The sequence below is a fragment of the Gopherus evgoodei genome, chromosome 1, assembly GCF_007399415.2.
Source record: "Gopherus evgoodei ecotype Sinaloan lineage chromosome 1, rGopEvg1_v1.p, whole genome shotgun sequence".
Lineage (NCBI taxonomy): Eukaryota > Metazoa > Chordata > Testudines > Testudinidae > Gopherus > Gopherus evgoodei.
The window spans coordinates 7,949,142-7,963,321 of record NC_044322.1 but is presented as its reverse complement, the minus strand read 5'-3'; the positions used below and the strand labels follow the sequence as shown (position 1 = coordinate 7,963,321).

General features: G+C 40.6%; 1 protein-coding gene across 2 annotated transcripts in view; it reads right to left on the bottom strand.

The window, feature by feature from the left end:
• FCHSD2 (FCH and double SH3 domains 2) overlaps positions 1–14,180 on the bottom strand; it is a 255,056-nt gene that overhangs the window by 190,430 nt on the left and 50,446 nt on the right. For both annotated transcript variants that reach the window (XM_030557388.1, XM_030557397.1), the window contains exon 3: positions 6,988–7,033. In XM_030557388.1, coding sequence (XP_030413248.1) covers positions 6,988–7,033 — 46 coding nt within the window. The remainder of the gene's footprint in view (positions 1–6,987; positions 7,034–14,180) is intronic.

The following is a 14,180-nucleotide window of genomic DNA, read 5'->3' as shown; positions in this document are numbered from 1 at the left end:
TCTAGCCAGCTTTCTACCCACCTTATAGTTCATTCCTCCAGCCCATACTACTTTAACTTGCCGGCAAGAATACTGTGGGAGACCATATCAAAAGCTTTGCTAAAGTCAAGGAATAACACATCCACTCCTTTCCCCTCATCCACAGACCCAGTTATCTCCTCATAGAAGGCAATTAGGTTAGTCAGGCATGATTTGCCCTTGGTGAATCCATGCTGACTGTTCCTGATCACTTTCCTCTCCTCTAAGTGCTTCAGAATTGATTCTCTGAGGACCTGCTCCATGATTTTTCCAGGGACTGAGGTAAGGCTGACTGGCCTGTAGTTCCCCAGATCCTCCTCCTTCCCTTTTTTAAAGATGGGCACTACATTAGCCTTTTTCCAGTCATTCGGGATCTCCTCTGATCACCACGAGTTTTCATGAGTCAGTCCCCTAAAGTGTCAAAAGGCATTTGGATATTTTGGACTAAATTATTTGCAAGAAATAAATTACAACAGCTTGGGGTTTTGTCTACACACCAAGTTTCTGTGGGCAAGCCAGGGCATGAATCTACAGCACGCCAGCATGGCCATACAGTCACATGCCATGTGGACGCTGCTATGGCACAGTAAGCACTGCCCTCCAGGGCTTTCAATGCACTGTAGTAGTGTCCAGATGGCATGTTACTGTGTGGCTGAGCTAGTGCGATGTTGATTCATATCTTGGCTTGCTGCACAGTAACTCACCTTGTTCACAAGTCCTTCCAAGTTTTACTTAAAAAATAAGCTACTGAGAATTCTAAGCTCCTTTTATAAAACACTGTTTTAAAGACAAAGCTCATATTATAATTAGTGGGAGAGAGTTTATATTTAGTTCAGTGACAATATGTATTGTTGGGAAGCACTGGCAGAAAATTTCACACAGAAGGACTCTAAATGTGAATTATCCAATTCATCCAGTGATGAGCTGCTAAAACCTTAACAACCGGTTCCCTATAAAAAGTTCTGATTTAAGGGATGTACCACAGTATGTATTTTTTGTACCAATAGGGTTACCATACATCCGTATTTTCCCGAGAGGAATTTTTAAATTTTAAAATTTAAAGGTTTTAGTTTTAAGAATCTAAAAATCTGACATCTCCGGGAAAATACAGATGTATGTTAACTCTACCTAAAGTTCTTTTTTAAAAAGATGGGCCTGAGCTAGAAATGAGCTCCATTTCACATGTATGGGTCCCCACCACTCCCTTGGGGTGTACTAGGGTGACCAGATGTCCCAATTTTATAGGGACAGTCTCAATTTTTGGATCTTTTTCTTATATAGGCTCCTATTACCCCACACCCCCGTCTCAATTTTTCACACTTGCTGTCTGGTCACCCTAGGGTGTGCACATGTGAGAGTCCCAGCTGCTCCCTGCCCCTCCTCATTGAAGCAGGTGTGCAGGGTTACTGCCCTGGGAACTGCAGGGCACCAGTGGACATGGGGCCGGCTGCAGAGAGGAGCGTGAGGCAGCGCTAGCTGGAGGCAGGGAGTGTGACATGGGCTGGCTGCAGCAGGGGCTGGCTGTGGGCAGGTGGTGCAGGCAGGGGCTGGCTGCGGGAGGGGGCTGTGGCAGGGGCTGGCTGCAGGCAGGCTGGCTGCGGGCAGGGGGTGCAGGTACTCACACGGGGAGAGTGGCTGGGAGCAGCCTGAGCAGCAGAACGCAGCCAGGAACCCACTAGGCAGCAGCAGGAGCCCCAGGGCCACAGGTCCAAGGAGCAGCAGCAGCAACAGGGCCAGGAGGCAGCCCACATGGCTCCCTCAGCGCAGGAACCCCTGGCGGTCGGGAGGGGAATTACACCCTTCCGCGCAAGAGCCCATCAAAGCTTTCCTTGCAGGGAAGCCAGTTAACAAGCGGTTCCTGCGAACCGGCTCCAGCTCACCCCTGCACCTATCATCAAACTGAGGATGCAATCCTGAAAACATTTATTCATATGATTAGGCAGTCACTAAATCAACGATCCCAGCTGCATTGCTGGAAATTTGCATTTTTTACTAAAAAGTCTGAAAACCTCAGGTGTTATAGCTCTAGAACTCTGAGAATGCAATTGTTCATTTTCTTAATTGCATTAAGACTTTACCCCATATAGAATGAATGCTAAAAAATTTCACAAGTACAAAAACACAACTCACCATTGTGTTTAGATAATGCAGAGAAATATATTAAGATCTGAGCTCAGACTCTCTGCATCTCATAGACTCATAGACTCTAGAACTGGAAGGGACCTCGAGAGGTCATCGAGTCCAGTCCCCTGCCCTCATGGCAGGACCAAATACTGTCTAGACCATCCCTGATAGACATTTATCTAACCTACTCTTAAAATATCTCCAGCGATGGAGATTCCACAACTTCCCTAGGCAATCTATTCCAGTGTTTAACTACCCTGACAGTTAGGAACTTTTTCCTAATGTCCAAACTAAATCTCCCTTGCTGCAGTTTAAGCCCATTGCTTCTTGTTCTATCATTGGAGGCTAAGGTGAACAAGTTTTCTCCCTCCTCCTGATGACACCCTTTTAGATACCTGAAAACTGCTATCATGTCCCCGCTCAGTCTTCTCTTTTCCAAACTAAACAAACCCAATTCCTTCAGCCTTCCTTCATAGGTCATGTTCTCAAGACCTTTAATCATTCTTGTTGCTCTTCTCTGGACCCTCTCCAATTTCTCCACATCTTTCTTGAAATGCGGTGCCCAGAACTAGACACAATACTCCAGTTGAGTCCTAACCAGCACAGAGTAAAGAGGAAGAATGACTTCTCGTGTCTTGTTTACAACACACCTCTTAATGCATCCCAGAATCACGTTTGCTTTTTTTGCAACAGTATCACACTGTTGACTCATATTAAGCTTGTGGTCCACTATGACCCCTAGATCTCTTTGTGCCATACTCCTTCCTAGACAGTCTCTTCCCATTCTGTATGTGTGAAACTGATTGTTCCTTCCTAAGTGGAGCACTTTGCATTTATCTTTATTGAACTTCATCCTGTTACCTCAGACCATTTCTCCAATTTGTCCAGATCGTTTTGAATTTTGACCCTGTCCTCCAAAGCAGTTGCAATCCCTCCCAGTTTGGTATCGTCCGCAAACTTAATAAGCGTACTTTCTATGCCAACATCTAAATCGTTGATGAAGATATTGAACAGAACCGGTCCCAAAACAGACCCCTGCGGAACCCCACTTGTTATACCTTTCCAGCAGGATTGGGAGCCATTAACAACTACTCTCTGAGTAGGGTTATCCAGCCAGTTATGCACCCACCTTATAGTAGCCCCATCTAAATTGTACTTTCCTAGTTTATCTATAAGAATGTCATGCGAGACTGTATCAAATGCCTTACTAAAGTCTAGGTATATCACATCCACCGCTTCTCCCTTATCCACAAGGCTCGTTATCCTATCAAAGAACGCTATCAGATTAGGCACAAAGGCCGAGATTTTTACAGGTGTTTAGGCATTGCTGCACTCAGATTGTAATTGATTTAGGAGTCTATGACATTCCGGGATGCAATCCAAACCAGTGAAGTCTTGTGTCACCCCTGCCCTGCAACTTTGGGTCCCTTACAATGCTTTGCTGCTGTAGGTCCCACCTGGGCTGCTCACAAACAGCATGCCGGTCAGACTTGAACGTCTGTGTATAGCTACAGCCCTGGTCCAGCAACTCCGACCCCAGCAGCCAGTCAGCAAACACCAGCCACACTTTGGCTTCCAGCAGCGTTTGGTTACTACTTGCAGGGTGATGCCAAACATACTCCCAGTCCTGAACATGCGTTCTACACTGTCCAGCCCTCTCTTAGACAGTCCAGATATATTAAGTCAGTTGTCCATCTGAGGTGATCAATATCTTAAACTGAGTTACCCAAGCAATTCACAACACTGGATTAGTTTTAATTAAAGAATAAAACAAATTTATTCAACTATAAGGAGACAGGTTTTAAGTGAGTACAAGGCATTAAAGTCAGAAATGGTTACAAGAGACAAACAAAAAACGCTTTATAAAACTTAAATTAGACTTGGTTCAAGGTGACATTCTTACCCCACAGGTTCCCAGCAACACTGCTGACCAAGTTTCAGGTCAGGATCTGTTTCCAAAGTCCATAGGCTGATTCTTTTGTCATCTTAGGTGAAGGAGAGAGAAATGGAGAGGGAAAGACAGCTTGCCCCTCTTTTTTGTAGTCCAGTCACTCTTTAACATGTATTTTCCTGTGGGTTACCCCTAGTTAAAGTTCCTTCCAGCTGTGAGGATGGAGAAACGGGGTCTCATCGTGAAAGAGGTTTCATGCTGTTGTTTGCTAAAATGCAGATTTATCTTGTCTCCCTCTTACTGTTTCAAGGAGCCAGTTTACTACACCTCTACCCCGATATAACGCGGTCCTTGGGAGACAAAAAATCTCACCGCGTTATATCAAACTTGCTTTGCCCCCCCGTTCATTGTTCCCTGACCGCCCCCGCCAGAGACCCCTGTCCCTAATCACCCCCAGGACCCCACCCCCTACCCAACCTCCCTGTCCCGACTGCTCTGACCCATATCCACCCCACCCCACCCCCTGACAGGCAGTCACCAGAAGCAGCGGGAAGCGGGGCAGCCCGGCCGCAGTCCACTCCACTCCACCAGATGCCAGCAGCAGCGTTCCACGTCCCGCCACCGGTGAGTGCGGGGAGGTTGGGAAAAGGATGCCCCCCCCTGCACTCACCTCTGGCAGGAAGCAGAGCAATGCGGCCCTAGCCTGCTCCATTTTCCTTGCCCCGGCCCCAACCGTGTCGCTGGGGAGCGGCTGGGGAAAGGTCCTGCACTCACCTGCAGTGGGAAGTGGAGCGCCATGGCTGGGAGCTGGCAGAGCGGAGTTGGCTGGGGCTAGGCTGCTCCACTTCCTACCGCCAGTGAGTGCGGGGAGGTTGGGGAAAGGAAGCCCTCCGCACTCACCAGTGGAGGGAAGCGGAGTGACATGGCCCCAGCCAGCTTCACTCTGCCACCTTCCAGCCACAGTGCTCCACTTCCCGCCACAGGTGAGTGTGGGGAGGTTGGGGAAAGGACACCCCCTGAACTCACCTGAGGCAGGAAGTGGAGCGCTGCACCTGGGAGCTGGTGGAATGGACCAGAGCGAGCTGGGGCCGGGCTGCTCCGCTTCTGCCGCTACTGGTGAGTGCAGGGGGGATCCCTTCCCTCCTCCCCCCCAAGCAACACGGCTGGGGCTGGAGCAAGAGAAGAAGAGCAGACTGTTCCCAGTCCCCCGCTAATCCCCCGGGCCACTTTGGGACTGCGAGGACCCCAAAAGTGCCCTCCCACAGCTCCTGCCCCCCAGACCCTGGAAGGGGAGCCCCTGACCGCCCCCAAGACCCTCTGTCCCTTATCGAACCCCTCGGCCCCAGGCTGGCCCGACACCCTTAACAGGCTGCTCAGAGCAGTGTGTCAGAGCTTTACCCTGTTATAGGCAAACCCATGTTATATCGGGTCACGTTATATCGGGATAGAGGTGTACTTACATGTAAATTGAGGTACACACACATTCCTTTGTTTAAGACCTGCTTGACAGGTCCTGACTTATCAGGGTTACATGGGTTTGAACATGTGCTACCAACACTATAAATGGGGAATTCATAACTTTACATACAATGTTGCTACATGCATTTCATCGTGATATTATTCACCAGTGAGTTATTAGTTTTCAAATGATGCCTCGCAAGGCATATTCTGCACAAAGATTATTACAATGTAAGATCTGAATACAGGGGTGCATTGCCACAGAGTCTAAATCTCGTTTTTGACTGTCAGTGCAATTTAGACTCCTAAATAACTAAATCCCTTTTGAAAAGGAGACTTAGGCTTTAAAATAGCTTTAAAAACCTGGGCCTAGAGCATTAGTTAAAAATGCTAAGCCTTAAAACAAAACATATTGATCCTGCTATTCAAAAGTTGTTACTTTAGTGTAACTGCCAAAGTGATCAATGACACAATAATGTAAAGTCTAACGTATCAAAGAATACACAGATAGCATCAGAGTCATCTATTGACTTTTGATACAATCTAGATCTAATGCATTAGTTTTCAGTTTGTGTATATGCACACAGATATTGTTAGAATATACAGCAAAAGACTGACCTAAACACAACATTTTTTAAATAAAAGAGGTTTCATTTCGATTTAGTTCCAGGTTGAGAATGTGTATGCAGGATTTCACCATGAATAAAATGTGTATGGTAAAATTTTAAAGTCTTGACAAATTAGCTGCTGCTATGATTTACAAAATTTACTCTACATAGAAATATAAGAAGTCCCACTCTTCAATGTTTCTTTATTCTTTTTTTGTTTTAGATTTATAACTAACATTTTAAAGAGGCCAACCTAGGCTCTAAGAACTTTTGCCATAAATTAAGAAGTCACAAATTAAACCAGCAGATGCTCATTGTCCTCAAAGCAGAAGGAATCTGACAAGAGGGAGAATCAAAATCCACTAAATCAATACCCATCCCACTCCTTACCACGCCTCTCCTTCAACAAAAGCATGGGGAAATAGATGGTCCTTGTAGAATGTGCTGAAGTTCACTAGGTTTGGTCTATTTCCGACCAAGGGGAAGTAGGGTCTAAACAAGGCTATATTTAAGGCAAGTATGCGAAGATGCTGCTACAATGACTTTTTCCTCTAACCAATTTGATTCCACTAATTACACGGCTGCCACTCTGACCCCGAGAAACAGTTGAAAAAAGTTGCTGTGGACCACTTCCAAGACCAACAATTTCTCCCTAGATCTTTCCCAAGTCAGGCTTCAGAGCAGGATAGAGAATAGAGATTGTTCAGCACAGCCAGGAATATCAGATCCAAATGATAAAGAAAGATATTTTGTATTTCTTGACGCACAGAAGACAGCCAATGTAAAATGCAAAATAATGCTGCAGGAGATTTCCTAATCAGTTAATGTACCCTTACATATGGAGAAGAATGGTTTAGACAATAAAGGAAAATATATCCTAGAACTTACCTGTGCATATTCTCTCTCAATTGCAGCTTTCTTCTGACTGAATGTCCTACAAAAAACAGGGGAGGAAGTCCATTAACACACACAGCCATATACCAGCAATGCAATAAATTAAAAAGGGGTTTTATGTAACTTCAGTTCAAATACACCATCAGGCAGCCTTTATAGCCAAGAGAAGAGCAAAACAAGAGCTGATTTGTTTGATAATTGTGCATTAACTGCCTCACAACCACTTGCATGTGGACATCATAGATTAAGAGCTCCTTCCCTCAAGCTCCAGTTACTTCATTAAAGTCTCTTCAGCTTTACATTAGTTTATCAGATAAAAACATTTGGTCTTCACGCATCTAAACTTTTTTTTTTGGAAAGTCCTCTCTCCCTGACTGCATCTGAACATACTAGGCTAATTGTTTCAGATGCGGGACTCATCTTACTTCCATGCATCACCTTCACTCAGGAATGTCCTGATTTAGCAATCAGTGTAGCTACATCAGCATGGACCCACTTAGCTGAACTGGTTTAAATCTCTATGCACCCTTCTACCTTTAGGGGTCAGTAGTGGTACAGCTACACCAATTGCTTGCCACAGCCTATTGAACTGAGGCTAGTGCTCGGTGTAAGTGAATGCCAAGTAGTACTGATTTTAGAGATGGGCAAAAGAACAGAAGACTCAGCATATTTCAACACAAGCTCGCTATATTGTCCCATGGTTTACACCAAGGCATTGTGAGCCAAATTCTGCTCTTTGGGTGTCAGTATAAATCTGGAGTAATTATAAACACTTCAAATGTGTTGTGCCAAGTTTACACCAATATATCAGCAGAATTTGGCACTGTGACTTTATTCAATCATGTTCTGGCAAAAATGGGATTTGCAAAGCTTTCAATATACTTCTGAATTATAAGGTCCAAGTCTGAAACAATCTTGCTGTAGAATAAAAATGGATTATGCTACTTTCCCTCTAAATACAGTAGGTTTCTGTACTCTGTAGCACTAGGAGAACCAAACTACAGCAGCACAAAGAAAAGGAAGAACTGTTGAATCACTGTTAACCCTCCTTAGATTCAGAACTCTCCAGATGTATCAAGACTCCTAGTAGTGCTCTGATAGTTTAAGTCATTGTCTTTCTACACTTAAGCAATAGGATATTCCTTGGTCTGCATTTCCAGACATTTAAAACCACATTTTTCTACTAAGAGTAATAATACACTATGCACAAAACATTTTACTTTAATTCCATTTAAACAGATTGAACAATAATTATGGAGGGGGGACAAGCTAAAAATTAATGTAAATACAGTAGATACTTGTTTGCAGCAACACCTTGTAAGAGCAACAGCCTCTTACGAGCAACATTTCCCCCAGGAACACTTTTCCTCCTGTGAGTTATCGACACTCCCCATAACAGCAAAGCCGGTTAGGAGCAACATAGCAAAAGAGCACTGACATATTTCTACTAATAAGCATCTACTGTATCCTGTAACAACATCCTATCAAGTTCATATTTGAATGTAAAAACAGAATAAGCACCAATGGTGCTTTCTATTCCTGCCTACCTCTCTATTAAGCGCATAGAGCAAACTGTTAGAGGTTCCATATTTCAGATAAGATGTAAAACAGAAGTCCTGGCCAACTGCAGTCATTAAAAATTCCATATAACTCTTTTCAAGAGTAAGAATTTTATTAGCTCTGAGGGCCTGGCCATATTCCAACGCTGATTATCACATCCTGTCTACCTAAATTTCCCTGGCAGTTTCAGCTGCATATAATTGACTCCATTTCAGAACCAGGTGAAATCATCCCTGCATATTGTTTATAAAGTTGTTTAGGATCCTTCTGGAAGAAAGATGCTACATAGTACATGTAAAGTATTGTTATAGGTGACATTGGACCAATATACTTCAGTAGTTTTCTTATCAAAGCCCAAACTTCCAACTATGATAGCAAACATATTGAAAAATTAGGGCTGTCGATTAGTCACAGTTAACTCATGTGATTAACTAAAAAAAAATTAATTGGGATTAAAAATTTAATTGCACTGTTAAACAATAGTAAACCAATTGAAATGTATTAAATATTTTTGGATGTTTTTTCTATATTTTCAAATATATTGATTTCAATTACAACACAGAATACAAACTGTAAAGTGCTCACTTTATATTATTTTCATTACAAATATCTGCACTGTAAAAATGATAAATAAAAGAAATAGTATTTTTCAGTTCACCTCAGACAAGTACTGTAGTGCAATCTCTATCGTGAAAGTGTAAATTACCAATGCAGTTTTTTTGTTACATACCTGCACTCAAAAACAAAACAATGTAAAACTTTAGACCCTACAAGTCCACTCAGTTCTACTTCTTGTTCAGCCGTTTGCTAAGAGAAACAAGTTTGTTTAGATTTACAAGAGATAATGCTGCCCACTTCTTATTTACATCACCAGAAAGTGAAAAACAGGTGTTTGCAAGGTATTTATGTGCCTGATATGCTAAACATTCGTATGCCCCTTCATGCTTTGGCCACCATTTCAGAGGACATGCTTCCATGCTGATGATGCTTGTTAAAAAAATAATGCATTAATTAAATTTGTGACTGAACTCCTTGGGGGAGAATTATATGTCTCCTGTTCTGTTTTACCTGCATTTTGCCATATATTTCATGTGATAGCAGCCTCAGATGATGACCCAGAACATATTCATTTAAGAACACTTTCACAGCAGATCTGACAAAATGCAAAGAAGGTACCAATGTGAGATTTCTAAAAATAGCTATAGCACTCCAAAGAATCTGAAGTGCCGTCCAAAATTTGAGAGGGATGAGATGTGGAGCATGCTTCTAGGAGTCTTAAAAGAGTAACACTCCGATGCAGAGAAACAGAATCTGAACCACCAAAAAAGAAAATGAATCTTCTGCTGGTGGCATGTGACTCAGATGATGAAAATGAACATGCGTCAGTCCGCACTGCTTTGAATCGTTATGGCGCAGAACCCATCATCAGCACAGTGCACGTCCTCTGGAATAGTGGTTGAAGCATGAAGGGACATATGAATCTTTAGTGCACCTGGAATGTAAATATCTTGTGATGTCAGTTCGACAGTGCCATGTGAATTCCTGTTCTCACTTTCAGGTGACATTGTAAACAACAAGCAGAAAGCATTATCTCCTGCAAATTGTAACCAAACTTGTTTTTCTGAGCAATTGTCTGAACAAGAAGTAGGACTGAGTGGACTTGTAGGCTCTAAAGTCTTACATTGTTTTATTTATAAATGCAGGGTTTTTTTGTACATAATTCTACATTTGTACATTCAACTTTCATGATAAAGAGATTGCACTACAGTACTTGTATTAGGTGAACTGAAAAATACTATTTTTGATTTTTACTGTGCAAATATTTGTAGTCAAAAATAAATATAAAGTGAGCACTGTACACTTTGTATTTGGTGCTTTAATTGAAATCAATATATCTGAAAATGTGGAAATATCCAAAAATATTTATATAAATGGTATTTTATTACTGTTTAACAGCACGATTGTGATTCATTTTTTTAAATCACTTGATGGCCCTACTAAAAATGCAATATTCTTCCAAAATGACTTGTTTCTTAGAGAAGTGCCACTGACTTCAATAGCCCTGTTACACGAACTGCTGAAATCTATAAACATTTCAGAGGTAGTGGGAAACAAGTTTCTGTTTTTAAGCCTTCACAAATATAGGGTGTAAATTTCAAAAGCAAGAAGAAAAATACAGCATTACAAGTTTTTACTCAGGCAGCCTCATTTGAAAATTTACAGTCAGATCTCGATGTAAAAAAGAGTATATGCACTATAGTGCATTCGAAACTTAAACCTACTGGTGTGGAATTTAGTACAAAAGTAATTTAGTATTTTTGGACTGAATTTGAGTTGTACACTGATAGAAACACTGAAGCTTGTTTTCAGATGAAATGGTTGTAATCTCTAGTTAGATGAAGAAAAAGAGTTGTACAATAGCAGACATATATATGCAATAAACATTTAAAAGCAATTTTAGATTTTATTCAAGCCCTACCTTTCTATGATTCTATTATTCTAAAATATTTAATTCACTTTAGTATAAACAGATTTTATACCATTAGAGTTCAATTTACAGAGTGATTATATTTTTGGGTTTGTTTTGCGTTTCAGTAGAGTTAGGGGGGAAAAGATAAGTATCAGAGATTGTTCTTTAAAGATGGTATTCTCAAATTTTTCAAGAACAAAGAACTTCTGCTAGGAAATAAAGCAGACTGACTGACAAAGTATTTGATGTCTTCCTACCTTGACAAACCTGTCAATTTCCATGTATACACTTGTATAATGTCAAGAGTTTTATTTTTAACCTAGCCTCTATTCAAGATGGAAGTTTATGTGCACTTACATTCTACGATAGACTATTTAATATTATATTAATAAAACCGATTTCAACATTGTGAGAAAAATCTTGAAAGAAAACAAGCCAGTTCCCCTGCAAAAAGATAAATGTATTGTGTAGTTTTAAACAAAAAGAGATGCATTTACAATTACTATTTTTATGCACAGAGCTAAACAGAGGTTTTTGTGGGGCCCAGGGTAAAATCTGAAATTCAAGTACTTCACTCCCCCTCCTCCCCACAATCTTCCAAAAAATTTAACCCTGAGAGCCGGCTGGAGACGACATGTACCGGAGCACAAGCCCACACTGCACTCATCCCACGTGGCAGAGCCACCTGGTTTTGGATCAGCAGCCTCTTAATTGTGACAGCAGGGCTGTTGGACCAAATTTCAATGACTGGCATTGCAACCCGGTATGTGGAGGTCCTCTTCTATGGAGGCCAAGAGCAAACCGTCCCTTTCCCCCTGCCCTGTTTATGCATTTATCAAGTAATTTTTACAAAGGAAAGAAAGTACGTTAGAATTCAGAGCATATTTTAAAATTTTTCTTTCAATTACTTATTTCTAGATAGTGATTCCTATCTGCAATAGACTTATTAAATAAAGCTTAACTCTGTCTTACAAACAGTAACTCTTGAAGTATGCTTACTTCTGACCATAGTCCCATAAACATTAATAGGATTATATGCAGAAGCAAGCACACACACAAGTACCTATTTCAAGATGAGGCCCTACATTTGTCAGAAATAAAAGTATAAATTAATACATTCAAAATTCCTGAACATAAAATAACAAGATTATTAGCACAGCTGAATTCAGTAGATACATGGGAGCTATGTATCAGAGTTGTGAACATTTGGGATTTTATTGTGAGTTTGATATTTGCCCCAACTGATAGAATTATGTTACTGTGTAAAAATCTCAGCTTTCACTTTTTAAAAAAGAAGTTTCAAGCCTTCATGGTTAAGAAGAAAACTATGAAAACTGCCCTTTGATTTTTGAAGATTTCAAATTAAATAAAGAACTCAACGTTTATTCTTGCATAAATCCCATGATTTTTAAGTTAGTCTCATACTTTGAGATCTGACTCGATTTTTGAATGCTTGGGATTTGCAATACTTGGAGAGTTGAAACAACCCTTCCTGCATTTTATTTCAGTCTATTTAACTTAACTTTAGTAACTGCCTCTTATATTCATCTTCAGAGCAAAATGATATTAACAACTATCATTACGAGAAACAAAACGTGAAATATTATATATTAATCTAATTCACTGACACCAATTAAGTAACAATGAATGTTTGACAGCAGTGACTGTAGCACTGGCACCTAAAATCCACCTAAAAATCAATCTATTACAATAATAATTAAAACACATGAACTACCACTTAAACATTAAGAGCCCTAAGATTAGTCTTCCCCCAAAACCAAAGCCAGCAGCATTGCAGAGTTAACACAGGTATAGATCTGTGCACACTCTCCAACGGATACATAAAGAGCCGCTACACTTCCACCAAAAAAGTGAGTGATTTGTATGTGACTGAGTACTTGGGAAAACAACAGGGGAGAGGCAAACTACTGCTGTCCTCCCCACCCACACTCCAAAATGTACTTCCTTCCTTCTAGGTTTCACCTTGCACACACCTATCCTTATAAACTTCTCATGTGCCTACTGACATTTTTCATTTCCTTATTTATAAAGATAAAAACCACAGTACAAAAATATCTGAGAAGGAAGGAGAGTTGTTTCTACTCTATTCTACATTACCTTATTATTATATACATTATTTTGTCTCCCTGATAATATTTAAATAATATCTCCTCAATAGTAAAACAAACATCTATTTTTTTTCTTTTGATATTTTTTAATAATGCAATCCATCTCAAGGGTAATAAAGCTACAACAATAGCTATACTCTTCTCTTGCAATACTACTAGACCTATGGTTTTATTTACAAATTTGAGGACCACCTGCCAGCTGAATGTCAAGTTCCAGAAATGTGAAGACAGCTGTTGTGTATTTCAAGTTCCTCACATCGGACATTCATTTAAAAAATAATGGCTGCTATGCTGTATTAAGATTTATTTTTAAATTTTTGTTGCAGATCAGATGAAGAGTATTAAGCAAGGAGCTGGATCAGTGGAGAATGTTGTGTCAAGAAGAGTTTCCAGGGCCCTTGCTTCCCAGACAAGAAAGATGGAAGGAAAACATTCAAAACATGGCTCTAGAATTATATTGTTGCAACAGTATTACCAGAGTATCAGTCAAGCCAGTGAACCTCCTTTAGTGCTACAATCTAATACATTACATTTTTAAGGCTCTAGATCCACAATACACATGGAATTGTTCACGTTTTTAAATGATTAGGCTGTATCATAACAGACAGTTATGGAATACTGTAACTGATGTCACCTGATCACATAATAAATGAGGATGTGTTTCTTTCACAAACAGATTGCATAGTGAAAAAAAAGCTGAAATAGTTATACTATAAGCGCTGATCTCAACTACACTGGTAATGTTTCATGACAGAAGTTCAAATATATCTAAGTACATACGTAGTAAATATGTAGTCAAGCTCCTTCACATATAAACCTGTGTTAAAATACACAGACAAATTTATATCTGTTATAAGTGACTGCATCTCCCACGGAAGTCTTGGACAAATTCAGATGTGAGCTAAGCAATGGTATAAGCTACATGTGAAAATTAAGGCCTGTGAAAGCGTTTGCAGGATCAGGACCTACGCTGGTAGAAAACAGATGCATCTTAACTAGCAAAGTGATATAACTTTCACTAAATTAGC